The sequence below is a fragment of the Trypanosoma melophagium genome, assembly GCF_022059095.1.
Source record: "Trypanosoma melophagium isolate St. Kilda chromosome Unknown ctg4segment1, whole genome shotgun sequence".
NCBI classification, from domain to species: Eukaryota; Euglenozoa; class Kinetoplastea; order Trypanosomatida; family Trypanosomatidae; genus Trypanosoma; species Trypanosoma melophagium.
Genome location: NW_027125179.1, coordinates 261,697 through 289,520, shown reverse-complemented (window position 1 = coordinate 289,520; position 27,824 = coordinate 261,697). Strand labels below are relative to the sequence as shown.

The 27,824-nt window shown below is 45.8% G+C and overlaps 9 protein-coding genes across 9 annotated transcripts; all 9 read left to right on the top strand.

The window, feature by feature from the left end:
• Nucleotides 1-229: 229 nt before the first annotated feature.
• LSM04_004584 (uncharacterized protein) lies at nt 230-958 on the top strand (the record flags this gene model as incomplete). Its single annotated transcript, XM_067338995.1, has 1 exon — nt 230-958. One exon carries the CDS (start codon nt 230-232, stop codon nt 956-958), a length of 729 nt encoding a protein of 242 aa, XP_067187864.1.
• Nucleotides 959-1,557: 599 nt separating this feature from the next.
• On the top strand, nt 1,558-2,349 carry LSM04_001467 (GOLD domain; the record flags this gene model as incomplete). The annotated part of the gene is made up of 1 exon (XM_067338994.1): nt 1,558-2,349. The coding sequence occupies one exon, from the start codon at nt 1,558-1,560 to the stop codon at nt 2,347-2,349; it is 792 nt and encodes a 263-aa protein (XP_067187732.1).
• An 8,380-nt stretch (nt 2,350-10,729) lies between these two features.
• On the top strand, nt 10,730-11,461 carry LSM04_000247 (G10 protein; the record flags this gene model as incomplete). The annotated part of the gene is made up of 1 exon (XM_067338993.1): nt 10,730-11,461. The coding sequence occupies one exon, from the start codon at nt 10,730-10,732 to the stop codon at nt 11,459-11,461; it is 732 nt and encodes a 243-aa protein (XP_067187693.1).
• A 1,271-nt stretch (nt 11,462-12,732) lies between these two features.
• Nucleotides 12,733-13,110, top strand: LSM04_002902 (Dynein light chain; the record flags this gene model as incomplete). The annotated part of the gene is made up of 1 exon (XM_067338992.1): nt 12,733-13,110. The coding sequence occupies one exon, from the start codon at nt 12,733-12,735 to the stop codon at nt 13,108-13,110; it is 378 nt and encodes a 125-aa protein (XP_067187800.1).
• Nucleotides 13,111-13,550: 440 nt separating this feature from the next.
• LSM04_007676 (SAM-dependent methyltransferase RsmB/NOP2-type) lies at nt 13,551-15,836 on the top strand (the record flags this gene model as incomplete). The annotated part of the gene is made up of 1 exon (XM_067338991.1): nt 13,551-15,836. The coding sequence occupies one exon, from the start codon at nt 13,551-13,553 to the stop codon at nt 15,834-15,836; it is 2,286 nt and encodes a 761-aa protein (XP_067187996.1).
• A 564-nt stretch (nt 15,837-16,400) lies between these two features.
• Nucleotides 16,401-17,408, top strand: LSM04_005468 (PTP type protein phosphatase; the record flags this gene model as incomplete). Its single annotated transcript, XM_067338990.1, has 1 exon — nt 16,401-17,408. One exon carries the CDS (start codon nt 16,401-16,403, stop codon nt 17,406-17,408), a length of 1,008 nt encoding a protein of 335 aa, XP_067187900.1.
• A 528-nt stretch (nt 17,409-17,936) lies between these two features.
• LSM04_007371 (uncharacterized protein) lies at nt 17,937-19,380 on the top strand (the record flags this gene model as incomplete). Its single annotated transcript, XM_067338989.1, has 2 exons — nt 17,937-18,415; nt 18,480-19,380. The coding sequence occupies 2 exons, from the start codon at nt 17,937-17,939 to the stop codon at nt 19,378-19,380; spliced, it is 1,380 nt and encodes a 459-aa protein (XP_067187977.1).
• Nucleotides 19,381-19,596: 216 nt separating this feature from the next.
• On the top strand, nt 19,597-20,724 carry LSM04_007177 (uncharacterized protein; the record flags this gene model as incomplete). Its single annotated transcript, XM_067338988.1, has 1 exon — nt 19,597-20,724. The coding sequence occupies one exon, from the start codon at nt 19,597-19,599 to the stop codon at nt 20,722-20,724; it is 1,128 nt and encodes a 375-aa protein (XP_067187970.1).
• A 306-nt stretch (nt 20,725-21,030) lies between these two features.
• On the top strand, nt 21,031-22,491 carry LSM04_003779 (Choline transporter-like; the record flags this gene model as incomplete). Its single annotated transcript, XM_067338987.1, has 1 exon — nt 21,031-22,491. The coding sequence occupies one exon, from the start codon at nt 21,031-21,033 to the stop codon at nt 22,489-22,491; it is 1,461 nt and encodes a 486-aa protein (XP_067187835.1).
• Between the last annotated feature and the right edge of the window lie 5,333 nt (nt 22,492-27,824).

The window sequence follows — 27,824 nt, the reverse complement described above, 5'->3', positions numbered from 1 at the left end:
TGTTCCTACCCTTGACGAATAACTTCCGTTGTTTTCTCTGAGTTTTGTCTGTGTGTGTGTGTGTTTTTTTTTTCTTTGCCTTGTATAATCTTAATAATATTTCGTAAAACACCAGAATAAAAAAGAAGAAAAACTGTTCGTTCGAGAAGTGATGGGCTGTGACACCGAAATGACTCAAGAAGGACAAGTTGAGTGGCAGAAGGACCAAAGGCAAAATCAGCGGAAACGAATGGTGGTGCTTCTGGACATCGACAATACCTTGTATAATGACAGAGCAGTGGGTTCTCTGTCGATGCAATTGAGACTTGCACTTATTGAATACGTCCAGAATTCGCTTCAGATTCCTGTAGAAGAAGCAAAATCTTTCGTTGAAATGTGTTTTAAAAAGTATGGTTTGACTATATGTGGTCTGGTAAATGAGAAAACTGGTATCAAACCTGAGGTCATAACAGATTTTGTCTACAGCCGCTGCGATTTTACTGGAATAAAAGAGAATATTATGCTTCGTGAAATGCTTTCTCGTTTACAGAGTAAAAATCAACACAGCCTGTATTACTTGACAAATGCTCCGAGGAGGCACGCTACCACTGTATTGGAGAGGCTAGGCCTCAGAAACGATGAGTTTACACTGAAAGGATTTTCCTACGAGGATCAGTGGGCACATACAGGACCTGTTGTAAGTAATAAACCTATGCGATCTGCATACACTGCAATTTATAAAGCGTTAAAAGACGAACAACAGGAGTCTGTATGGATTGAACCGCATCATATGGTAATGGTAGACGATTCTGCACACAATCTTCTCGAACCTCTTGCAATGGGATGGAGTGCTGTTTGGGTGGCCCACGGCGCTGATTTCCCGGATGTGCTCTTATCTCCGATGGAAAGTGGTAGACTTGTTTGCGTTGAACACATTGGGGAGCTTGAGGATGCTATTCATCGACTTTCAATACAGTGAAAGAGTGAAAAATCATCTTCCTAATGAGTGCTGTTTTTAAATGTGGACACAATTTGCGTTATTTCTTACCCCATTAAAACAAAAAAAAAACATCTTGCTTTTTTTTGACTTTTTGTTTTGTTTTGAAATTGGTTTCTCCTTGCGTGAGTATTCTAAGCGTGCGTAGCTATGTACTCACTGGTTTTCTTCTTCTTTATACTGAAGCGAGAGAGAGAGAGGGAGAGAGAGTAACAAGAAAGAAAAGCCCATTTCGTTGCATATTGTCTTGCTACTTTTACGGATTTCTCCGTACGTATTTCCTGAATTTACATTGGAACGCACAGTCTGCGCGAGCACTCTGATTAGCATGGGCTTATTTGTTTTCTTGTACCTTATTATTTATTTTAGTCGCTCTTTTTTTCTTCTTTTTTTCATATTGCCACACCACGTCCTGGGTTCTATGACACATATAGTTTTCTCTTTTTTACCCCTATAGGGCTCTAGTAACTCCTGCAATTATTAGGCATTCTTCATTGTTCGTTGAGGTTATTACCAACTATTATTGTTGTTGTTTTTTTCTTCATTCTCTCTCTTTGTGTGTGAATTGCACACCAAAGACCATGTCCCGCACCTTTTATGTACCCGTACGTGATCCTTATCACCCACAACATCATGTGGCACGACTTCCACTTGTTCTTCTTCTCTTATTGCTTACTTTGACTTGCGTGTGTGTGCCGGCAGGGGCGGTGCGCTTTGTGCTGCGCGACACGAAACCCGTCTGCTTTGTGGAGGAGGTGGACGGGGCGACGCGGGTGGTCTCCGGGGAGTACACGCGGGCGGGGGCGGGCGAGGGGGTCCCGGCGGCCCTCACCGTGTCGTCCCCGGACGGCGAGGAGATCTCCTCCACCCCGCTGGTCGCCGGCTCCCACGCCTTCAGCGCCCCCGTCATGGCGGAGGTGGTGGGGCCCTACCGCCTCTGCGTGCAGGTCACCCGCCAGGGGTGGACGGCCGACGCGGGCGGCAGCGGCGGGGGGATTGTCCTCGACTTTAACGCCGATCAAACGTCCAGGACGGCACCAAAGGCGGATGTGCCACTCGCCCGGCAGCGCATTGACGGAATGGAAGTGTTCACATTCCGCGACTTTGGGGGACAGCAGAAGGATATGCTCCGGCCGGCAGAGTACATTCGCGGCGTCGAGCAGGCACTGAAGACACTCGATACACTCGTTGAAGACACAAAGGACGAGATTGAACACCTTATCGGACGCTTTGAGCGTATGCGGTATACCTCGGAGAGTACCTACACACGCATTTGGGCCTTCGGCATCCTCACCGTTGTTGTTATGATAGGCGTCACATGGCTCCAGTTCCGCTTCCTCAAATCAACACTGCGACACAAAAAGTTGGTGTAAAATGCTAGTAAGATACACGGAGCAGAGTCAGGAAACGCATACAAATATATATGTATGGTTCTGCAGGGATACATCGCTACACTCCAACTTTGTGGGTGTGTAGAAGAAAAAAAGAATCACACAATCAAATATATATATATATATATATATATATGTATATATATATTGCTCATTTATTCAGTTACATAAACAAAAAGAACTATCCGCACATCATACGTATAGGTTACATCGAGAAATCCGGCAAAAAAAAGTAGCACTAATACCGTTGAAGAAGACACCAGAACGAAAAAAAAATTAGGGAGTCCAGAGAAGAAAAAAAACAAATGTGCTAAGGAAACCATACACTGGTGTAGGCCAGAAGAGTTTCCCTCAAAGAGAAAAAAAGAAACAGCATGTACTGCAATGTCCGTTCTGCGACAAAAAAACAACAAGAACATAAAAACCTTGCCTTTATAACACGTTCAAACTACCACAAAAAAAATAACAGATGAACTAATAACAGTAAGCACAACAAATACTTATTCATCTCTCCCATTCTTTTTTTCTCACTTTAAAATACGATTCAAGTTAGTACCACCGAATAGTGTACAAAGAAAAAACTTAGTAGCAACTCTCCAAAAACAATTATAACAACAGAAAAAAACCATCATATGATGAGAAACGTCTACATTTCTGAGATACACCAAGCGATGAGTTTACCGACAACACAAATCACTCCACTCTGACGTCACCCTCACTCCACCCACCCACACACACACACACACATAAGAACAAGCACTGGACTCAGTACCCAGTGAGCACAGGTGCTTTCCTTTTCTCGAGACGCATTGAAATGCGTGGCTTTTATCCATTGTGCCAAAGGCATAAAGGAGTCCACGCATATCCAACCTGTATTTCTGCGGAATAAGTGATGAATAACAAAATGGATCGCTGACACTGAGTACAACCACATGCTTGACAGCCCATTTACAAATCATATCAACTGATTACTGCAGTGCCCCTCTCAAACCCTGCTTCTCCCCTCTCTTTCTTTCTCTCGTTGTGGACAGACAACTGGGTACACACACACACACACGGAAAGGCATGGTAACATGATTCTAAAAGCAATTCTATCCTCACCCTGGCGGGAGTTTGACTGTGACGAGAAACCGATTGACACAAAACCAAGATCTGCTATGATGCCCACCCCTTTTGCATCTGCGACGCTGTATTAATCCCGCCCCGCTGGCTCTCGAGTGCTCGGGGCGATTCATGCACAGCGGAGAGCAGTACAGTGCCCTTCTCAAACCCTCTCTCCCCCTCTCCATACTCCTTTCTCTTTGTCTCTCTGCCTGTGTTTTTCTCGTTGAGGTGTGGGCTCCTGTGTTTGGCGGGGCCATGGTGTAGCGTAGTATCTGCAGTCATTGTGTTTGGCTTTTTTTCCCATGGAATGTGAGCGCATGTGCTTGTAGGAGTTCTTATGATTTGTTGCTTTCTGCTTTAATTTACGATATTGTCTTTTTTTTCGTGGTTATCTCTATGTTGTTGTTTTTTCTCCTCTTTTTTCTTTGTTTTTTACTTTATCTGTGTCTGATAGGGCGACCTGCTTCACGGAGAGTCGATCACTTGAAATACGGCGAGTTCGCGTTGTGCACGTTGCAATGAGCCGTCTGCTGTACGTTGTGCCGCTGGTGCTACTGTTTTACTTTACCAGTGTGTGCGTGTGTGTCACTGTATTGAGTCCGACGTGCGGCTTTAATGTGATAAAAAAGAGAATTAGTAATATTTCTGTGTCTGTAGTGCGTGAGATCCCAGCAAAGGGACAAGGAGCGTGGCAAGCTTACACTGCAGCTGCTTCTGAACCATGGGCTCCTATCCGCATCTTTGTGTCGACTGTGGACTTGGACACCACAAGTATGCACTGCACGGCGCAAGGACAGAGCCGTCCGAATTTTTTGAGTGGAACGTGGTTGTGTCGGACTGAAGATATTCTTACTAACGAGAAGAAGAGAACACTGCTTGACCACATCCTTCCGGGTGCCGTGAAGCTCCATCAGGAACGACTCCTTGTTAAACCAATGAATGGAGCTTTCAGGGTTCCAGAGTTTGATAAAAGTGATTTGTGCTACGAATTTTCCGTCCCAAAGGAGCACCGTGACCCTGGGTTCTCCCGATACGACATAGTGGTGTACGTTGCTGCTGGTCCGTCGCAGCTTGCAGTTGTTGCCTGGGGTGTGTTGTGTGCACTCCTGAATAATCGTCGCCCTGTAGTGGGAGCCATGTATTTCGCGCCTAATCGAATTGTTGGGACCTCTGAGATGGTGCGTGTTGCTGCGCACGAAATGGCACATGTCCTCGGTTTCGACAGGGATATCTTCATCAAAGCCAAAATTATCACGGTAAAACCCGATACGAGGGGGAAGAAGGTAGCTGTTTTTCTGTCGTCTGCGAAGGCAGTTGAAAAGGCCCGGGAGCACTACAACTGCAGCACTGCCCCTGGCATTGAACTGGAGGATGATGGGGGTGACGCTACAGCGCTCTCACACTGGGAGCGGCGCAACGCCAAGGACGAGTTGATGGCTGGTATTACTGGTATCGGCTACTACACTGCACTGACGATGGCAGCATTTGAGGGTACCAATTACTATAGAGCGAACTGGGGGATGGAAGAAACAATGAGTTGGGGTATGAATGCTGGCTGTGGTTTTCTTATGGGGAAGTGCGTGGAAAACAATATTCCCAAATACCCCGAGTTTTTTTGTGGTGTCCGTTCTGAGACGCCCGAGTGTACCTCTGACCGTCGTGGTCTGGGGTCATGTGTTCTTTTCGCGCATCCACAGGGACTTCCACATGTGTACCGGTACTTCACCGATCATCGGGTTGGAGGTCACTATTCAGAGTTGATGGATTTGTGTCCAGTTGTTTTGCCATGGATGGATGCTTTTTGCAACGGTGACAATAAAAATGGCTTCCCCGGGATTCGCACTGGTCCATTGTCGTGGTGTCTGAAGGGACAGCTGCTGGAGTTGAATGGGAAGATTATTGGCGACGTGTGTGCAGAGGTAAAGTGTGATAACGAGAATGTTCAGGTGCGGTACTCTGGCGATGACGAGTGGTACCCATGTCCTGAAGGCAGCGTGCTCACACCGAAGAAGACCTTCACCAATGGTGGCATTGTTTGCCCAAAGTACAGGGAGGTGTGTACCATTGCACCCGACGGAAGCAGTCTCATTGTAAAGAATAATATCTCGAAAGTAAATGAAGGTAATAATGTTGATGTCGTTGGAGTTTCTAGCGAGGAGGGTTTTGGAATGGGGAGTGCTGAGGAGAATGTGAAGAAGAATAGCACTGGCAGCAAAGTTGCTACTGAGGATTCTAAGGGGGGCAAAACTTTGATGCAGGGTGAAAGGGGTGGTGAGGGTGGCGCTCCAAGTGCGATGTCCCCTCGTGGAGAGAGTGAGAAGTATGACACCACAATAGTTATTAAGCGTCGTCACTTTGGTGAAGCTATGGGTGATGCCGATGTCAGTATTGTCGTTTCTTTGTTTCCCGCGGTGTTTATTTTCTTGACTGTTCTCTCAGCAATGATGGTCCATGGAACTCATGGTAACTCAGAGATGTGTCTCTTGACAGTGGGATCGTGAACATCCTGGTTAGGCGATACCAACGTGCAGTTTCCACTAAATGGGGGTTTTTCTTGCTTATTAAACTTTATTACCGGTTCCCAGAAATTCTGTTATGCTAGACTTTTATCTCCATTTTTTATTATAACCATTCATCCACGCATTTTTTTTTTTTTTTTGCTTTATACATCAAACCACTAACCATACAACGAACGTATATTTCTCAAGATTTGTTTGATAACTTTCTTTTAGTTGAACCCTTGGGTTTTTTTTAGGTTGTTTTGATATTTCCTTCTTGGACTAAATGCACAATGGAGGATAACAATGTCCTATATTCTTATGGATAAGGTACTTGTTGTGTGATTCAGTGCTCTCAAGAAGGCCGTACTTCAATACTTTGTTTGCACCATAGCCCGATAGTCTTACTGTCACCGATGCACATGGCAATATGTGATAGAATGAGAATGGAAAGTAGTAGTAGAACTCGGGAGCAAGGCACCAAAATAAAGGTAATGGATATGTTTTTTTCTTTTCCTTTGGAGTTTGGAATTGGCTCCTCTATGGATGGGCTCTAAAAAGAGTATGTGTTTGTGTGTGTGGAGAGTGTGAATGTGTTTTTTGTGCCTGCTGTTACAAGAGTATCTTCTTCTTTCCCACTACTCTTTTTGTTGTAAAGATAATAGGTTTCTTTTCGTGTTTGTCATGTCCTTCCTCATCCCTAGTGCAGCCATCAAAAGCTGATGTAAAAATAACCAGTCTGTAAAACATTTACGCATACAAAGTGAACTCAAAAAGTTCCGTTTGAAGGTAATGGCTAGTGGATTCCTTTCTGTTCTCTCAGTTTCCCTGGCACCTAAGTCCATATCCGCTACTAAATGAGCAATAGAGTTTATTACTCTATTGTTCTTTGCCACCCCCCATTCAGTGCTACAACATGCGGTCACTATTCGTAAACAAGTACTTCAGAACCAAGGCATCTCCGAAATTATGAGGCACTAGTCCTTTACGCCACCATTCGATGGACCAAAGACAGATATAGATAATATAAATGAATAATGCATCAGTGAAAAAATTTACACTTCTTTTTTAATGAGGTCACATACTTCCGACAGTTTGTTGAATGCCTTTACCTTACCTGAACAGACTCAGGTACATAACCTTAGACCACCGCAGGCTGGCTAATCATCATTGCGGTATGTTCCCTCCCTGAAGCACAAATCCAATACAGAGTAACAAAATGATGAGAAACGTCTACATTTCTGAGACACACCAAGCGATGAGTTTACCGACAACACAAATCACTCCACTCTGACGTCACCCTCACTCCACCCACACACACACACACATAAGAACAAGCACTGGACTCAGTGCCCAGTGAGCATAGGTGCTTTCCTTTTCTCGAGACGCATTGAAATGCGTGGCTTTTATCCATTGTGCCAAAGGCATAAAGGAGTCCACGCATATCCAACCTGTATTTCTGCGGAATAAGTGATGAATAACAAAATGGATCGCTGACACTGAGTACAACCACATGCTTGACAGCCCATTTACAAATCATATCAACTGATTACTGCAGCGCCCCTCTCAAACCCTGCTTCTCCCCTCTCTTTCTTTCTCTCGTTGTGGACAGACAACTGGGTACACACACACACACGGAAAGGCATGGTAACATGATTCTAAAAGCAATTCTATCCTCACCCTGGCGGGAGTTTGACTGTGACGAGAAACCGATTGACACAAAACCAAGATCTGCTATGATGCCCACCCCTTTCGCATCTGCGACGCTGTATTAATCCCGCCCCGCTGGCTCTCGAGTGCTCGGGGCGATTCATGCACAGCGGAGAGCAGTACAGTGCCCTTCTCAAACCCTCTCTCCCCCTCTCCATACTCCTTTCTCTTTGTCTCTCTGCCTGTGTTTTTCTCGTTGAGGTGTGGGCTCCTGTGTTTGGCGGGGCCATGGTGTAGCGTAGTATCTGCAGTCATTGTGTTTGGCTTTTTTTCCCATGGAATGTGAGCGCATGTGCTTGTAGGAGTTCTTATGATTTGTTGCTTTCTGCTTTAATTTACGATATTGTCTTTTTTTTCGTGGTTATCTCTATGTTGTTGTTTTTTTCTCCTCTTTTTTCTTTGTTTTTTACTTTATCTGTGTCTGATAGGGCGACCTGCTTCACGGAGAGTCGATCACTTGAAATACGGCGAGTTCGCGTTGTGCACGTTGCAATGAGCCGTCTGCTGTACGTTGTGCCGCTGGTGCTACTGTTTTACTTTACCAGTGTGTGCGTGTGTGTCACTGTATTGAGTCCGACGTGCGGCTTTAATGTGATAAAAAAGAGAATTAGTAATATTTCTGTGTCTGTAGTGCGTGAGATCCCAGCAAAGGGACAAGGAGCGTGGCAAGCTTACACTGCAGCTGCTTCTGAACCATGGGCTCCTATCCGCATCTTTGTGTCGACTGTGGACTTGGACACCACAAGTATGCACTGCACGGCGCAAGGACAGAGCCGTCCGAATTTTTTGAGTGGAACGTGGTTGTGTCGGACTGAAGATATTCTTACTAACGAGAAGAAGAGAACACTGCTTGACCACATCCTTCCGGGTGCCGTGAAGCTCCATCAGGAACGACTCCTTGTTAAACCAATGAATGGAGCTTTCAGGGTTCCAGAGTTTGATAAAAGTGATTTGTGCTACGAATTTTCCGTCCCAAAGGAGCACCGTGACCCTGGGTTCTCCCGATACGACATAGTGGTGTACGTTGCTGCTGGTCCGTCGCAGCTTGCAGTTGTTGCCTGGGGTGTGTTGTGTGCACTCCTGAATAATCGTCGCCCTGTAGTGGGAGCCATGTATTTCGCGCCTAATCGAATTGTTGGGACCTCTGAGATGGTGCGTGTTGCTGCGCACGAAATGGCACATGTCCTCGGTTTCGACAGGGATATCTTCATCAAAGCCAAAATTATCACGGTAAAACCCGATACGAGGGGGAAGAAGGTAGCTGTTTTTCTGTCGTCTGCGAAGGCAGTTGAAAAGGCCCGGGAGCACTACAACTGCAGCACTGCCCCTGGCATTGAACTGGAGGATGATGGGGGTGACGCTACAGCGCTCTCACACTGGGAGCGGCGCAACGCCAAGGACGAGTTGATGGCTGGTATTACTGGTATCGGCTACTACACTGCACTGACGATGGCAGCATTTGAGGGTACCAATTACTATAGAGCGAACTGGGGGATGGAAGAAACAATGAGTTGGGGTATGAATGCTGGCTGTGGTTTTCTTATGGGGAAGTGCGTGGAAAACAATATTCCCAAATACCCCGAGTTTTTTTGTGGTGTCCGTTCTGAGACGCCCGAGTGTACCTCTGACCGTCGTGGTCTGGGGTCATGTGTTCTTTTCGCGCATCCACAGGGACTTCCACATGTGTACCGGTACTTCACCGATCATCGGGTTGGAGGTCACTATTCAGAGTTGATGGATTTGTGTCCAGTTGTTTTGCCATGGATGGATGCTTTTTGCAACGGTGACAATAAAAATGGCTTCCCCGGGATTCGCACTGGTCCATTGTCGTGGTGTCTGAAGGGACAGCTGCTGGAGCTGAATGGGAAGATTATTGGCGACGTGTGTGCAGAGGTAAAGTGTGATAACGAGAATGTTCAGGTGCGGTACTCTGGCGATGACGAGTGGTACCCATGTCCTGAAGGCAGCGTGCTCACACCGAAGAAGACCTTCACCAATGGTGGCATTGTTTGCCCAAAGTACAGGGAGGTGTGTACCATTGCACCCGACGGAAGCAGTTTCATTTTCAATAAGGTGAGCGCGTGTAAAAGTGCGATTTTGATGGTATTTTGTACTTGGTTTGCTGTAGATAATAATACTAAGAGTTCTTTTGGAAGTATGGATTGTTTTGAAAGTAAACCTGAGTTGTTTGAGACTAAAGGAAAGAAATACTAAGGGAACTGTTATGACTGTTAAGCTGACATTCGTTATAATTATTTTTTCTTGAAGTTTTTATGAATTCCATTTGGTATGTTGCCCTTTTGTGATATTTCTTTATTGATGTGCTTGGAGAGGCAGTGTTGAACTTTTATGTCCCTAATGGTTGTAGATTTTTTTTGTGTGTGGAGTTGTGTCACTGCTTTGGAGCTAGTGAAAGCGATCTTGTTTACCTCTCTGTTGGAACTAAGATGATCTTGTAATGGTGTGTAATATGCTTATTTGTTGCTGGTATACTTTTTTTTGTTTTTTTTTTTTTTTTACATATTTTGTTTTTAAACAGTTCTTTACATTTTTCGCTTCTTTTTTTTTATATTTTGACGAAATTTCCTTGTCATCTCCTGCTTGTGTTCTTTTTGTGGGAACTGGATGAAGGAGACACAATGGGAGAGAGAATTTCCTATATTACTGTTGTAGGATCGTTAAGGGCACTGTGTACAGGTCCTTTTATTTCACTATTATGTACTCTAGTCGTACTTGCATATACCACAGTGTTATTTGTAATATTAAAGATTGTGGGTCACCAGGAATACATAAAAGGAGAATGATAGTGTGGGGTTTTAATGTTACTCTTACGTGTATCAAATAAGTATTAAGTCATGTATTGTCGCCTTTTTTTTTTTTGCAAATATGCTTTTTTTCCTTCTTTTCTTTTCTTTTTTTTTTCTTGAATCTGCGGTACTACCAGTGAACTCGTCAGGGTATTGTGCAGTAGTGCATTTTGAGGAGACTGCTACTGTTATTATTTTTTGGTGTTGTTATCGGTATTGTTTGTTGTGCTGTGTTGATTGAGTATGCCAAAGATTCGACCAGGTATGAAGCGTCCCCCACCGGGGTTTGAGCTTATCTCTGAGAAACTGGATGAGTACGACGTTGATATGCGTCTGGCACTTTCAGATGACCCAACGCAGGCACAAATTCCTCTCAGCAAACAAAGCACAAAAAAAAGTAGTTCGAGTAACAGTGTTGCTACGCCGCATGATACTGAAAAGAGAGAAAATACTGATGAGAAAGCAAGTGACCATAACACTGGAGATTATGAAAAACCAGTTCCACCTCTCTGGCGTGTGGCTCGTATTAACCGGGAGCGAACCCGTTACGTCTATGATGCCTGTTACCGTGAGAAGCTGATCTCAAGTGAGGTGTTGAATTACTGCTGTGAGATGAACTTTGTGGACGCCGGTCTCGTGCGGCGGTGGCGGCTGCCGGGGTATGAGCGTTTGTGTTGTACGGCGTGTTGTGTGCCCGGCACTGCGAGCGCGGCGGCACGAATGGTGAATAAATACGCAAATCGTCACAAAACAGAACGACGTGGACGCAGTGATGATGAAAATGATGGAACGTGTATTTGCCGCGTACCGGCGGAGCAGCGACGGAATAAACGGTTTACCGGCTGTACTGTGTGTGGGTGTACGGGATGTGGCTCAGGTGAGAAGAGAGAGCGAGACTCGTTGGGTGAGAGGAGTGAGACAGCAAAAACAACAGTAGCAAAGGTGATACGCACTGAAAATGTATTGCAGGAGTGACACAAGATATATGTGTTTTAAGATATTCGGGTGAATGAATCGAAAATATCTTCACTATACAAGAATGGCTGCGAATTACACCACGCCATTGATTAAAATCTCTTCAGCCTCTTCCCAGTATTCTCCTACTAGTATGACCTACTAAATGCAAATGTTTTTTCTCTCTTTATTTCTTTTTTCTATTATGGCGTGTATCTGTGTGCCTTTTTTCTTGCCCTGCTTGAAATTATCTCTTTTTTTCTTTACCAGTACCATGCTGTATTTCCACACCTAGCCCATAAACCAAACACATCAAGTATAGTATCTTGTCCACAATACATTACTACAGCAACCATTGAAAAAGATAATTGTAAGACACACCCCAAGAATTTGATGTCTTTCTGAACCACAACACCATCAAAAGCCAATAAAATGATGAGAAACGTCTACATTTCTGAGACACACCAAGCGATGAGTTTACCGACAACACAAATCACTCCACTCTGACGTCACCCTCACTCCACCCACACACACACACACACACACACATAAGAACAAGCACTGGACTCAGTACCCAGTGAGCACAGGTGCTTTCCTTTTCTCGAGACGCATTGAAATGCGTGGCTTTTATCCATTGTGCCAAAGGCATAAAGGAGTCCACGCATATCCAACCTGTATTTCTGCGGAATAAGTGATGAATAACAAAATGGATCGCTGACACTGAGTACAACCACATGCTTGACAGCCCATTTACAAATCATATCAACTGATTACTGCAGTGCCCCTCTCAAACCCTGCTTCCCCCCTCTCTTTCTTTCTCTCGTTGTGGACAGACAACTGGGTACACACACACACACGGAAAGGCATGGTAACATGATTCTAAAAGCAATTCTATCCTCACCCTGGCGGGAGTTTGACTGTGACGAGAAACCGATTGACACAAAACCAAGATCTGCTATGATGCCCACCCCTTTTGCATCTGCGACGCTGTATTAATCCCGCCCCGCTGGCTCTCGAGTGCTCGGGGCGATTCATGCACAGCGGAGACCATAGATGTCTTATTTTTGTTGCAATTATTGAGTTTTGGGTGTTTATTGATTTGTAATACTCGATGTGGCGTTGGGATCTGTTTTCCTTTTATTTATTTTTATTTAGTTTGCTCAATTGTTTTTTTTTTGTTTTTGTTGAAGCGTTTTTGAAATGCTTTTGAATTTTTTGTATTGTTTTCTGTGTTGGCATTGTTTACTTTGTTATTTTATTTTGAAGATATAAGATAAAGGTATAAGTAAAGAATGGACGAGGATGAACTTCAAGAGAATGTCCAGGTGGCGAATAATGATGTTGTAACAGAACGTCCAGAGCGGGTAACTGTGATTGAAAGGCACGACAGCTCCCAAGCTTTTGCGGACATGGTATTAGAGATGGCCCAGCAAATTCTTGATCAAGTTCCTCCAGGATACAGCTATAAAGATGTTGCTACAAAATTAAAGAAAAAGTTAGATGCTGAGCAGAAAGGAACTTGGCATGTGATTGCTGGTTCGCACTTTGGTGTAAATGTCACAAATGATGCTGAAACGCTTGTTAATTTTAAGATCAATGAGATGCATGTTCTTGTATTTCGATCTGGGCCACCAGAGCGTCCACTGGAAGAAGAGGAGGGAAAGGAATAGAGTGAACTGCAATGTTGATTGTGAGAATTTTTATTGGATGAGGCATTCGTGAAAGAAATTTCCTTCCTTTTGCATCGATGTAGATGTTGATATGTATTTATGAGTTTTATTCTGTTGATAAAAGCACGTTTGGCGATAGCTACGAATATTATAAAGGTTTTATGTGTCTTTTGTGGATTCTTTCGTTTTACGTATTTTTCACAGGCTATTATTATTTTTTTTTGTTTCCTTTTTTCCTCTTATATTAGTAGCTTTTGTCTCTGTTTGCCTGTTTCTGTCTGTTCCTGAACTGTCTTTGTTTTTGTTGTTGTATCAAGTTACACTTATTTTTATTTATTTTATTTTATTATATTTTTTTTTATAATACTAAAAACGACGTTAATCATATTTCATAGAAGAATCTCTTTTGTTACCACTGCGACAGACTTTACTGCATGGAAATGAGTCAGCAGGAGGAACAAAACCAGCAACAACAGAGGCAGAGGCAAGGACAGGGGCGGCAACAACAGCCAATGAAGAAAAAATTAAAATCTTTTGGAAAGAATCGTCGTGAACTGAAGGTAAACACAGTGTATGATGAAGATGGGAATTGGGTGGGTTCTAATCATCAGGATATGCTGCGTCAACTCAAGTGCCCTGCTTTGGAGAGATATTACTGTGATCTTCAAAAGGTCTGCACACCAGCGGAGTGGGAAACTGAAATGAAACTATTTCGAGAACCACTCCCAACTACTATATGGATTAACGATACAGATCCTCTTGCGAAGAATGTATCAAGCTATTTTGAATCACTTGATCGTTCTCTTGTGGAGCCTATTCCATGGTACCCTATCCCCGGAATGGCGTGGAGGATTCTTGCAGGGAAAACAGAATTTCGTAAGCGTCCGGATATGCAGACACTACGGAATTTTTTGATAAAACAAACAGCCCTTGGAACTATTTCTCGACAAGAAGAGGTTTCTATGCTTCCACCATTCTTTTTGAATATTCAACCAAATGATAAATGTCTGGATATGTGTGCTTCACCTGGTTCAAAGACAGCACAGATGCTTGTTGCACTAGGTCGACACAAAGTGGTTCCAGCAGAGTCAGATGTTTCACCATTTCCCTTTGACTACGGGAGTGAGGGACTTGTTATTGCAAATGATATTGATATGAAACGGGCAAATATGCTTGTGCATCAGGTAAAACGGCTTAGGCTTCTCTTCCCTTTTGCACTTTTCACAAATCATGATGCACGATATTTTCCTAATGTGAATTTAAAATTAACATCAGAGTCATCATCAACCGTTTCCCCATCTTTATTATCATCTGCTGATGTCAATGGAGAACTTCGATTTGATAAGATTCTATGTGATGTTGTATGTTCAGGTGATGGTACAATACGGAAGGCACCCCATGTTTTTAAAATTTGGTCACCTAGAGAAGCTATTACACTACAAAAGACGCAAATTCAAATTGCATTACGTTCTTGTCATTTACTTCGAGTGGGAGGTCGTCTTGTATACAGTACCTGTTCTATGAACCCTATTGAAAATGAAGCAGTGGTAGCCCAGATTGTACATCGTACCGGTGGTGCTATGAAACTTGTGGATGCACGTTCAATGCTCCCAGGATTAAGTTGTGCGCCGGGGCTGCAGCGGTGGGTGGTAACAAACACCAAAGGTGTCGTGGTTAATGCACCATGTGATGAGGCTCATGAAGCATTATTTCCACCAAATACACCTGGAGCATATTCATCAGATGCCGTGAATAAACTTGATCTCCGTCTTTGTATGCGTTTATTCCCTACGCATTGCAAAGGTGGAGCCTTCTTTATTGCTGTTTTTGACAAAATCAGTGAGTTTCGACTACAGAAGCGCGATGAGTCTGGGGTCGAGAAAACCGATTCCAGTGGTATCAGTGTCAACAGTGATAATAATAATAACAATAATAATAATAATAATAATAATAATAATAATAATAATAATAATAATAATAATAATAATAATAATATCAGTAAATCTTTTACAGAGAAGAGAATACGGGTAGAGAATGTAGGGGAAAAACCTTTGGACGTTACTACTACTACTACTACTACTACTACTACTACTACTATTACCAAGAAAAGGGTACCTCCACAGTACATAGTTGCACCGGCGCCCATTACGGATGCCATTGAGAATTTTTATAAAGTAAAGGATTTCCCAATTCAGCAACTCGTCTTACGAGCGGCACCAGGGAAGCGTGAGTTGAGTCTTTCGTTAACCACTAACTGTTCCATCGTCTCCCGATCTGCACAGGAAGTTTTGCAAGCAAAGACGGATTCCCTTTTAGTGGTTTCCGCGGGACTACGTGTGTTTGCTCACGAAAACCTTGACGGAGGCTGGCGCATAGCAAGTGAATCTGCTGTACTTTTCGCAAAGCTAATGCGAAACTCCCCACGTTTGTTGCACGTACATGTGAGTTTGGTTGAGCGTCTCCTTATGGGAGGTAAATTGAAAGATGTTCTCTTTACTGATATTGAAGACGAATCCCTGCGAACACAATTGGAGTCAATGGATGTTGGTACAGTATTGCTGAAAATTGATGCTCCCAATGCTGTTGGTGGTGTATTTTACTCCGTTGCATTAAGGGCACGTAAACGACTGCAACTCTTGGTCGACCATGAAGATATTGTGGGACTGAGGCTTAGGTTGGGTATTGCAGTTGATTCAGGGAGAGAGGATCCCATCTCTGCGGTGTAACTTATATATCGGTCTGCTTGTGTTGCTAGCTAACTGATTATCGGTCCCTGACTCTTTGTTTGTTCGTTTATTTGTTTCTGTGTTTGTGTCTGCCTGAATGCAGAGGAGGAAGAAAGAAAAAATGGTATCTCTCTCTTTTTTTTTTTGTTACATACTAGGTGGAAAAAAAGGGTGCTGTGTTGCTCCGTTAGGAGTGAAATCGAGTAAGGTAGAAGATTAAAAAGAAAAAAAAACAATCACAACTGTTGTTTTTTTTTTTTTTTATCCCTCCTCTTTTTCTCACGTATTCTCTCTTTCTTTCTTTCTTTCTTTCTTGGGCGTTGTTTTTTTTTTCCCCCCTTTTGAGAATACTTGTACGCGTGCATTTTGTGTCTCTCTTGTTCATCAGCCTTAAATACTGTACACTTATTTTTTTCCTTCTTTTTTTTCTTTTATTTCCTGTAACATTGCAACTTTTATTGTTGATACTATTGTTATTGTTATTATTATTTTTTTTTTGACTCGGGGACCATAGTGTAGTGGTGCTCTTTGACAAGAGGGACATATCCTTTTGCCTTATAATCAATGTCCCAGAAAGAAACAGAAAGTATGCCTTACAAAACATACAATGCTGATAGTTTAACCATATCTAAACTATCAGCGACATCATTGTATCAACGCGTACACTCGGAGTTTACGCAGTTGCAGCGGCAAGAAGACCCACGACGCATCAACTTCACTTCTTCCTTAAAAAATAAGGAGAAGAACCGGTACTTGGACATCCTGGCCAATGAAGCAACCATTTATCCATTCCCTACTGATACCGTAAGTGTGGGAAGTGGTCCATCTACAAGTTGTTACATTAATGGTAATCTTATCGATCTTGGTTTATCCCACACCTTTGTGGCTTGTCAAGCTCCTTTGCCTCATGGTATACAGGACTTTTTAACAGTTATTTACGAAAAGAAAATAAGTCTTGTCATTATGCTTACAAAACTTAATGAAGGTGGAATTGCCAAAGCTGATTGTTACTGGCCAAAGGAAAGCGAATCGTTCATTTCAGCACCAGGATCTATAGGAATAAAGGTCTCTACTGATCCACAAAAACCATACGAGGTTGATACGAAATTAAAAATAACGCGACGCTATTTAACTTTACAACGTTCTGATGAACCTCCACATAAAGTTCTCCAAGTACAATATACTGGTTGGCCCGATCACGGAGTGCCACTTTCTAATGCTTCTTTTGAAATACTTCTTAAAATAATTAAAGAGGCTCCCACAGATGTACCTGTGGTTGTACATTGTAGTGCTGGAATTGGACGAACAGGCACATTGATAGGAACATATGGTGTTCTCTCTCACCTGGAAAATGGAACTTTAAATGATAAAACAGTATACGACGTTGTATCAACTATGAAGATGCAACGGTTTGGCATGGTACAACGGTTGGAACAATACATTGTTATTTACCTTACACTACTAAGTCGTCTTGGTACAGACTCTTCGGAGTTTGTAAAGTTAATTAATCAAAAGACGCAAACTGCTCCTTCAGTTTCAGTAGCAGCAAAAACTCAGTTCCGTACCAGATAGCCTCTAAAATGGAAAGTCATTGCCCACAGAGACTATTTGATTTTACGTTTCGATAATAACAATGATGATGGTGGTGTGTATCAATGAAGTTTTACGTTTTAGGTTTACTGCATATTATTCTTAAAGCTCGAGAGTGTGATCTGCACGAGAGGTTGAACTTGAACCCTTTCCCTTCATTGCTTCTCCCTTGGTGTTTTTGCTTATATTTGGTTTAAGCCGGAGGGATAGGTCCCTTAATCAAGGACAATACGCAATCTGTATATATATATATACATGTATTTCTATATCTCTATTTCTGTATGTCGGTTGGGGGGGATTGTCTGTGTGTGCGTGTTCCCTCTCAACCCTACAAATTTCTTGTAGTGCCCATTGTGTGACTTCACCCCTTCCTTTTTGACTCGCCATTGGTCTCTTGTGAAGGTGTCATAAACTGAGACAGGCGCGCATCTCAAAGTAGCCTCACTGGTGTAGCAGAGTTTTTTTTTTTCCTTCAAGGAGATGAAAAGGGCAAAGTATGAGGAGAAAGAAATGTTCGGTGCTGCTACAAGCGAGTTCCTCGCTATGGATCTTGTCGATCCAGCAGTTGAGGCCTCTTTGCTTCCGCAATCACCGGGCGGGCGCAGGTCCCGATCGTCTGACCGACTTACGGTTGTGGATGTCAAATTTGTATCAGTGCTTCTTTCACGTCCGGACAGGTCCTCTTCTTGGGGCTTTCTCATGTGTGGCCGTAGCCTTCCCCTGAAGGTTGGTGAAATTACGTCTGCTGTAGCCTCAAAGCTACAGAAGGGGGATGAGATTGTTGAAATCAATGGGGTACAACCAATGGATTACACAGAGGCCATACAGGTGTTTCAGTGCGCGCGTTTACACCTGCAGCTGCGTTTGCGTCGTACGGTCTTTGTAAACAGAGAAGGCAGGCTGACCCAGGATAGCCCCACCAGGGAGTTGCACGGGGCCGGGGACAACCAGAATGAGTATCCCACGTATGCAATGCCAACCACAGAGCTGTCTTCTTCCTCTTTCCTTGCTACCATAGAAACCGATAACGGTTCTTCAGAGACTGTGATGCAGTCTCGGCTGGCGTCTTGCGATGGTCCGCCGTGTACTATTCCAGGGGGATGTGAGGAATTCGACGCAGCGAGCCCCTAATCAATTGTTGAAGGATGCACAGAATGCAGATGACGGTATATACGGGGTGGGTCTGGTGGGCTCTTCAGTTGCTACTTCGTCAGGCAACGCCTCTTCTTATTCCTTTCCCGTGGAATTGGAGAATGCCTGGCGACAGATACTGTTTGGAAGACACACCTCGCAGATAGTTAGAAACGACTCTCGAAATTATAGAGATCTGTGTGATGTCTTGCCGATCCCAATGCAGCGGGCAGTTTATGACCGCCGCAGCTGCCCCTTCTCCGCAGATGATGGCTTCACGGAGGAGTTTCACACCGCCGTGCAGTATACACTGACACGGAGAGCGCTCTCGAACAGCCGCGGAGCCATTTCGCATGGTGCCACCCCAGCGCCGCATGAGCATAATGACCAACCACGGGATACTGCGTCGTTAAATGAGGACATTCCCGCCATAGAGGCGTCCCGCGATGATGAGATCCAGCGGTTTCGTGAGGCAGAGGGCTGGACGCAGAGGTGTGAAGCACTGGTGGCACAGCACAAGGAGATGTTGAGAATTGCGGAGGGGTACACTGCCGAGCGGGAGGGGTGGCGCCGCGGCGAGGTGGAGAGGTACCGTCAGATTGAGGACATCGCAAACGAATTTCTAAAAAAGTACAGGGAGACAGTCTCACAGGATCACAGAACAGAGGTGAGGATTAGAAATCCGCTGTTCGCTGCCACACGCAGGCAATCACGCAACGAAGAGGACATCGCCAGCAGCCGTTCTCTTCGACTTCCAACTCCTCCACCACCTTCAGGACACTCAGGGAATCATTTCTCCAGCGTCAGGCGTCCGCAAGACTGACGCACCGAAACGGGTGTGAGTATATTTTCAATGGTGCCGGTATAGGGAAGAGGAGGGGGTGTCCCCATCAGGTATTATTATTGTGGGGAAGGCAGATGGTATGCTTACTATGTGTTTGCATTGTTATTTTCCTTATTTCGCCTTTTTTTTCCTCTGTTTTTGTTTTCTTGCTCTGTACTGTTCTCTATTTTTGAAGCATCGCCTGGCTGCGACCGCATGGAGGCTGTCGTGTACGAAGATATCCCCGACGTGACCGTGCGATTGGAACGGCTGAAGGTGTCACTGTTAGCCTTTATTGGCGTTCCTGCTGTTGTCCCTTCTGTTGTTGCTATTATTGTCCCTGTCTCTTTTGGGGTGGGAAATGCGTCGTCCTCCGACGTTTGCGCGACATATCGTGTGAGAGAGGTGGCAGCGGCTCGACTGCGTCAGGCGTGCACCGATCGAGCACAACTTCGAAGATGGCTGCGACACGAGTTTGAGGGCGCGATGGATCTTTGGGTTGTTGCAGCCATTGATCCCCGTGACACGTCCGAGTTGTCGACGTTGGCCAATTGGCAGATTAACCGGCATCGCTCGCCGCTTGCTCAGGCGGATGCCATCTCTCTCTCGATGCGGGAGGTGGCGTTGCTGTGGGGAGAGAAGCAGCGGGTGCCCTTGCTGGAGCGGTTTCTACTACCGCATCAGAGCCTCTTCCTCGACATGACCTGTTGCTTTGGCGAAGGCAGTCACCAGCCGGTTGATCCCGCTGTGTTTGGTGCATTGCATGCGAAGCATGTGGCGAAAGGCCGAACATCCATTATTCTCTTCTATGGGGTTTGGCTGTCCTTGTCGGCGACCCCACGTGGGCTTGCGCGTTTGCAGCAGCAGTTTCGCTCCTTTGCAAGAAATGTACTTTCGCCTACACAACTGCCGTTTTGCTGCACATACGGCGGCAGTGTTGGGGTGCTTCAGCAGAACCTTGTTTCTGTACCCTCTCCTGGACGAAAATCACACGAGGGGTGCCTGCACCCATTAGCTTCTGCGGCGCTGCTGGTGACACGCTCCTTGAAGGACGTTTACAGCCTTGCGGCTGTTCTTTTCGGTAATCCACAGGTGAACTACTACGGTGAGGCTGCAGCATTTTGCGCATCCGTGCAAAGGAGGCGACGTGCTGCGAGCCTGGTGTACAACACTTGTGTCCCGTCGGAAACGAGCACCGCCGTGGCAACGCATGAGGGTGCAACTGGCAATGCATCACGTGCACAACGGCGGAAGCGAGGACGAGAGGCAGTGGCGTTGGTTCGGAGCACCTCAGATGAGGAGGTGGGGGAGGAGCTGTCGTGGTGTGAAGACGTTGGGAACTAGGGGATGCATCCGCACAGAGGCATTATTTATGTAACTGCATATAACTTGATGATATCTTGTAGCTGTTTACTGCTAAACTTGAAGTGAGCTCCACTGGATGTACATTGTTTGCTTCTCTTGTATATAGATTGCTTTTTGTTTTTTCTGATAGGGGAGTACTTTGCACCACGAAAGAGAGAGCGAAATAAACTTGCATTTTGCATTTTTCTTGGAACACGCAATAAAGAAGAGATACACACAGAGGAATAGTTAACTGAATCGTAGGAATAATAAGGGAGACAGAACAAACACAATCAAGAAGGGTATATGATGGACCAGGGTCTCAAGGCCAGTAAATATAAGACCTACAATGTGGATGAAATTCCCCAGGCAGAGATATATAACTCACCACATGCCGGTAATAACTGGTACGGGGAAGCTGTGGCCGGCGTGCCTCTTTTCCCCGAAGAAACACCTGGAAACCCGCGTTTGGGTCGCTTTATTGTACAGGGTTACCAGGACCTCTGGGCCGCATTGCTCTTCCTTGCCACACTTGTCACGACGCTGGTGTGGGGATCCGTCAATCTCGCCACATATGACCCGTCTGTGAACAGTACAGCGGTAGTGAACCCTGACACATCAGTTTTGGACACTGGTGGTCTTTTTCTTTTCCTTACTGTAATTTTTCTGATTTCCGTGGTTGGGGCATGTGCTTCTTTGGTTCTCCTGAGTTACTTTCCGCGTCAGTTGATATTCATTGCAAATGCGATAACGGCTGTGCTGGCATTGGCTGCTGCGGTACTATGCTTTATCACGGGTGTTGTTTTCGCCGGTGTTCTTTTGCTCATTATGTGTGGAATTCAGGCTCTTTGGCTATACCTTGTGCGAGACCGTATTCCATTCTCAGCCGAATTGTTGAAGGCCTCTTCGGGTATTTTGATGCGGTACAAAGCCATTTTTGTATTTACTGTTGGTTTGGGTATCGTCTCCATTGTGTACGTGTACTTCTGGGGCTATTCAGTTTTTCCTGTATTGAATCGTCTAAGCAGTGGCGAAGGTAATGCGGGAGATGGATTGCTGATGGTGTTATTTGTGCTTTTCTTTTTTTGGGCGGCCCAGGTGGGATCCAATGTAATGCATGTAACAACGGCGGGCGTGACCGCTACGTGGTATTTTGCTGGTGAGGGTCAGATGCCCAAAAACCCAACACTTGCCTCGTTCAAGCGTGCGGTGACAACCAGTTTTGGTTCTATCTGCTTTGGCTCTCTCATTGTTGCCTTCGTCCGTACCATCCGTTGGATAGCGGAGACCACCAGCAATACCGAAAATGATTTCGTACGGTGTATCGCTCTCTGCTTGATTTCTTGCCTGGAGTCAGCGATGGAGTACTTCAACACCTACGCCTTCGTTCATGTTGCGGTCTACGGCTGTGGCTACGTTGAGGCTGCCAAGCGAACGTGGCAGTTGTGCAAGCAGTGCTTCTTTGCCGCCTACTTTAACGATGCACTCATCGGTTCCACGGTGAGTCTTCTTGCCCTCAGTGTCTCCGCATTAATTGGCATTGTGGTTCACCTCATATATGGCTCTGTTGCACTCGGCGTGCTCGCTTTTCTTGTCGCTCTCGTGCTGCATGTTAACTTCCTCTTCGCTGTGGAAAGCGCCGTGACGACACTCTTCGTGTGCTTCGCTGAAGTCCCGGAGGGACTGCAGCACTCTGCGCCGGAGTTGTACGCTGCCATGCACGCTGCGGACCAGAACGGCACGAACAACAACGCAATGGCCCCGTAGAGAGTATGGGAGAAGAAGGAGGGGGATCCATATGTTGCGATATATAGAAAAGAAAAAAAAAGAAAAAAAACGGAAACTCGGTGGGGAGTGAGCTTGCCGTGTGTTTGCCTCTGTGTTGTGTGGTAATAGCCCTGATTCTCTGCCCGTATCAGCAAATTGAATAGTATTAATGCCTTTTTTTGCCTTATTCAACTGTGAGTGAATGAGTCAATTTAGATGGGTGGGAAGAAGAAAATAAAGTGTACAAAACGTGCGGGAACTATATATACATATTTATAAGTGGATTGATATATACAAATATACACGTATGCATGTTTCCATCTATTTATATTTGTGTATATTTTTTTGTAGTGTTGTCTTAGTCAAGATCAGTGCTGGAGTGGTCTTGAGAGGGTACTGATGTGCGTGAATATCTTTAGGAATATATCAAAATTTATTCTGCTACTGAACGAACAAAAAAAAGGATGAAAAAAAATAAAATGGGGTGTTCCCTTAACAACAGTCTTCTTCCTGTTTCCTTTTCTCTTTCTTGCTGAATTTATATATATTAAACCATGTTTTTGAGAAAGAAAGGAGCAGCGATGGATGACTCCGCATACCTTTCATAAAGGCTGCTAAAAACAAAAGAAACACTGGGCGGACGAAAGGCTGAGGAAACGAAACAGTTTTTTTGGTTTTTGAACTCGTGCGCTTTCTTCTTTTAATTCTAACTATTTAAAATGCAGTAAAACAGAAACAGTGAAAAAGAATGGTTACAGGGTCACGCCCTTCCAACATAATACTGTTGGTTCCCTGGAAATAAATGAAGTAAGCAAGCGAAGCATGTTGGGAAAACGATATAAAAGAGAGTAAATGTGATAGTCAAAGCGAAAGTGAAGCGAAAGAAAAAAGGTTGTGTCGAGGTGACTGGTTTGTTTTGAGTATTCTTTACTCTTGTGGGGGTGCGATCCCTTTGTTTGTTTTTTGTTTTTTTGCTTTTCATAATTTCTACTTTTGCTTGTTTTCTTTTTGCTTCTCTTGCCCCACACATGGTTAGAGGTTACGGGGTGGGGGGTTTCAAAAGGGGGGAAAAAAGGAACGTGTCACATAAAATAACAAATAGCTACAAGGAAGCCGCAGGAAAAATCGAAGAAAGGGGGTGAGTTTCCAGTGCACGTGCTGTGAAGAAATGTTTAGAAGACTCTTGGTATTTTTTTTCTTGCACGGTAGCGTGGTTGGTTTACCAGCAACTGAAGTAAAGAAGGTTCGGTCTTGTCCTAGTAGTTTTATTTGATGATCCGATGAAATGGAGAAGTCACTGCCCACAGATTCTATTTTATTCTACACTTCGATAATAACATTGATGATGATGGTAGTGGTGTGTGTCACTAAATTTTTACGTTTTAGGTTTACTGTACATTCCTGTCAAAGTGGGCTTTCCCGCGAGCTTGGCTCATGGGAACAAGAGTGTCAGAAGAGTATTGGTTTTATATTGAGGGTAATGTGGATTTGTAGGGTGAAATATGAAACGGTTAGTCTATTTTTATTATATATATAAGCTATTCAAGCTCAAGCACATATCATTATATTTAATTACTGCAACACTAATGACTATCTCTTACTTTCATGTTTTCTGTTTTCTACACACAAACTGATAGTCTAAGTGTTTGCTTAGGTTGTTTTCGTTCTTTATTCAATCGAGATCGTTCTTTTCGCGAATGCCGAACACGGAGTAGCGCGTCGTACAACCACCAGCTGACTCCAGCGGGTTCAGTGCAGAAATACTCACCACATTGCAACGCGACAGCCTATATAAAACACATCCGTGGAGACAACTAGCTGACAAATATATTGAACGGCGCGACGTTTTAAAAGCCCGTGCGAAAAAACCAGAGATACGGGCCTTGTTACAGCAGGCGTTCGTAGAAAGGATGAAATCTAACAGTCCATTTTTACAAGAGGTGAGTTTCCTTCTCATGACGCTCCTGTACAGCGGATCGAGCCATCCGCACATTATGCTGGCCGACATGCTACTCAACATGTCCGCTGGGAGCGCCTCGCTACGCACAATTGGTGGGTATATCAGAATGCAAATGAGCTTATACAGGATTCCATGTCAACAGCCGTCGCCTCCGGCAACCTTATATTCCCTCTCTTTCCGGGAAAACAAATGGACACCCAGAACCGTTGCATGATGGAGGAAGCTGTAGAAGTTAAACGACCGGCAGATACAGGGGCTACAACCATGGAAGCACTACAGTTCCTTTACCCGAAAAGCCGCGCCTTTTTTGCCCAATCTCCTCCTGCAACCAATGTCCTGAGCGGAGGTGAGCCCTGCATACCGGTATTTGATGGAAACAATAATCAAGTGGGATACTGGGACGGAGCACCGGTCAAGGATAGATTTGACCAACTGCAGAAACAGATACAAAATCTCCAATCCGCGGTGCAAAGATTTTCTTCTGCCAACAACGGAAGTGGCACCTACGCTGGAAGGAGCAGCGGAAGCAACCGCCGAGGCCGAGTTGGTGGAAATGCCCAGCGCGGTGGACGCCGTGTTGGACGCGGGGGTGGTTATAACTACCCAATGTGCGGTGGCGAAGCTGAAGACCACGGCGAAGAAATGTACAACACACACGAGACAATGAAGTGCACAAAAAACTGAAGCGGTGCTCGCCACTCAAGAGCGTAGTATTGAGTGGCGGCACCATGATTAAGGGAAAAACCACGAACTCTGACCTCGACCTCATCTACGGGTTGTACATGCCTCCCAAGTCTGCCCTTCCATGCATGGAAGTGGGCGAAATCGATGACTGCTCGATTCAAGTCCTGAAACGTATGGCAGACATGGCGGCAATGCAAAAGAAGAGGATGGCAGGTGCAACAAGAGGCGAGGGGCGCCACGACGGAGGAGAAGAAGAAGCTGTAAGTGACAAGCACTACAGCCAAAACACTACCGGATTGATCTACATCCCGCTCTTTACACGATCCCATTGGATCGCGGGGGTATTTTCATTATCCTCCATAACAGCAACATCAAACAACATACACAGTAAGCAACTGGGAAGTCAACAACGTCAAAAGTACGTGCTCCGTGTTTACGACTCGGCACCGTCACCGCCAGTGGAGCGGGACGTACGGCGTGCCTTCAGACCGTTCGATGACAGCATCACGGTCGAATTTGTCCCAACCCCACGACAAGTGCGTTTCAGCGAAGATTGTGGCATTTTCATGTCCATATGTTTTTTTGCGTTTGCGGTTAACGTGAATGTCCGCATTACGCCAGGTCTGACCAAGATGGTCAGACGTTTATTCGACGCAGTGTTGCGCCACTGCGAGAAGCCGCCGGCACGCGCGTTTTTTCTTGTCGAGACTCAAATGTCTTCTTGAGCTACAAACTGACGACGAACGTCAACTCATTTTTCACGCCACCATGAATAAGTGGCTGCAACAGCAACATCAACAGCGACACACGCATCAGCTGAAGAAGAACCCAACGCGACATCGTGATGAGGGAACGTTGCTTTACGGAGGGGCAGGCGCCTCACCACCATCACAGCAACGACGTCTAAGAGGGACCAATGTAAACGAGGAGGAAGCGGATGACAGCGCGGTGCGATTGACCACTGCGAACGAGGAGACGATGGAGCCCATGGAGTGGTCCCAACCCCAGGGTGAGGTTGAAGGGTCATCGCGAGAAGGAGAAGAGGAAGACGTGACAGAACTGGGAGTTGTGGAGACAGTAAGAGCGGAAACCAAGTTTCCCGCTGAACCCAAGCGGCGGTCGATTGCGTGCCAGGCACGTCGCGCGCTGCTTCGCGCGCAACTCAACTGGGAAGTGAATCAGCGTCGCAAGGTTACTTACATTCTGTCCGGCCTCGCGCTCATCTCGGTTGGCAAGGGCGATGATAAGGAGCTAAGACCCCAGTCGATCACCAATTTTCGCACCAAACACCATTTGGAGAATTTGACCGAGTTTGACCTATCTACCGTCTTTAGCGCATTACAGCTGCCCTATTTTTCCCTTCAGTTCAACGACGATCGTCCACGGGCCCAGCAGAAGCGCTCAAACAAGACGGACGGCAATCTGAGAGCCCACGGGTTAATTCTGGTGCCGTCGACGCCGCACCTGCTCGAGACGAAGGAGGCTCGCAACTCGCTGGCAGCGCTCTACGTCCGCGGGCAGGAGGGGCTTGGCATGCCCACCACGCTGCAGTTCAACCAGACCAACTACGCCTTCCGCCTGGGCGCAGCCCTATGCCGCCACTACCCCGAAAAGAATAAGGGCACAAAGAAGAAGACGCCGAACGCGGACGAGGAGACCGCCTCCTCTGAGGCAGACGGATCGTGGGAATTCTCGCTGACAGAGGATGCGTCGCAGGCGTTATGGGGCGTCTATCTTCCCTCACGCTGGCGCACCTACGGGGCGTTGGCGGACATGGGGTCCGGGCGAACCGCCAAGCGGACGGCAAGTAAGCAGCAGAGCAGTATGGCTGTCGACAACCAGCCGGCGAAGAAGCACAAGAAAACGAACAAGAAAAAGGTGGCCACTCGACGACACATTGAGCTAGACTTGGACGCTGAGGACGTTGAGGCAAGATATCATAAAGCCGATGGGATCGATGTCGATGATATCGCTACGACGGAGGCGCAAGACGACGCGGGAGAGAAAAACGGCGACGAACGCCGGATATTCCCGCACCAACGCCGCCTGAACGACAGCAACGCGGACGAGATCGACCAGGCACTGTGTGACATGCCGGGGCAAGTGCTCCGTAGCGTCACGGTCCCTTGTTTAAACGTGCCGGGCAGGGCGTGCCTCGGAAAGAGCCAGCTCTGCCCAAGAAAATGGATAATCTTTCCAGAGAAGCCAAAGCACATCCACGAGGTGACATGGAGGAGCAAGACGCAACAGACGCGCCAGCGCCACTTAAACTGGCTGCGCGACCTACAGGCAATGCCGGACGATCTCCTGCGGTACCACAGCCTCGCCTCGGCGATACTGGAATTTGTGTTTCGGTTGTACAAGGACGGTCACGCTACGTGGTCGACGATACACAGCAGCATGGCGCAGATTGCTGGTGCCCTGCAGGATCTCCCCCTTTACACAAACGTGAGGGAGGGTATCAACCTAAGCAACGACGTGGAATGGCGGTCGGCGGTGGCCTGCGTGCGTCGGTTCAAGCAGATGCAGCCCACCAAGGCGCCGACACCACTCTCCGCCGAGAACTACTGCAAAGCGAGGGCGATGCTCTTGCGACAAAGTCACTTCTCCCCGCTGGCGGCACTTTTCCTCGCCCTTATGTGGAACTGCGCGGCCCGAGCGGGCGATATCACTACCCTACTGAAGCAAG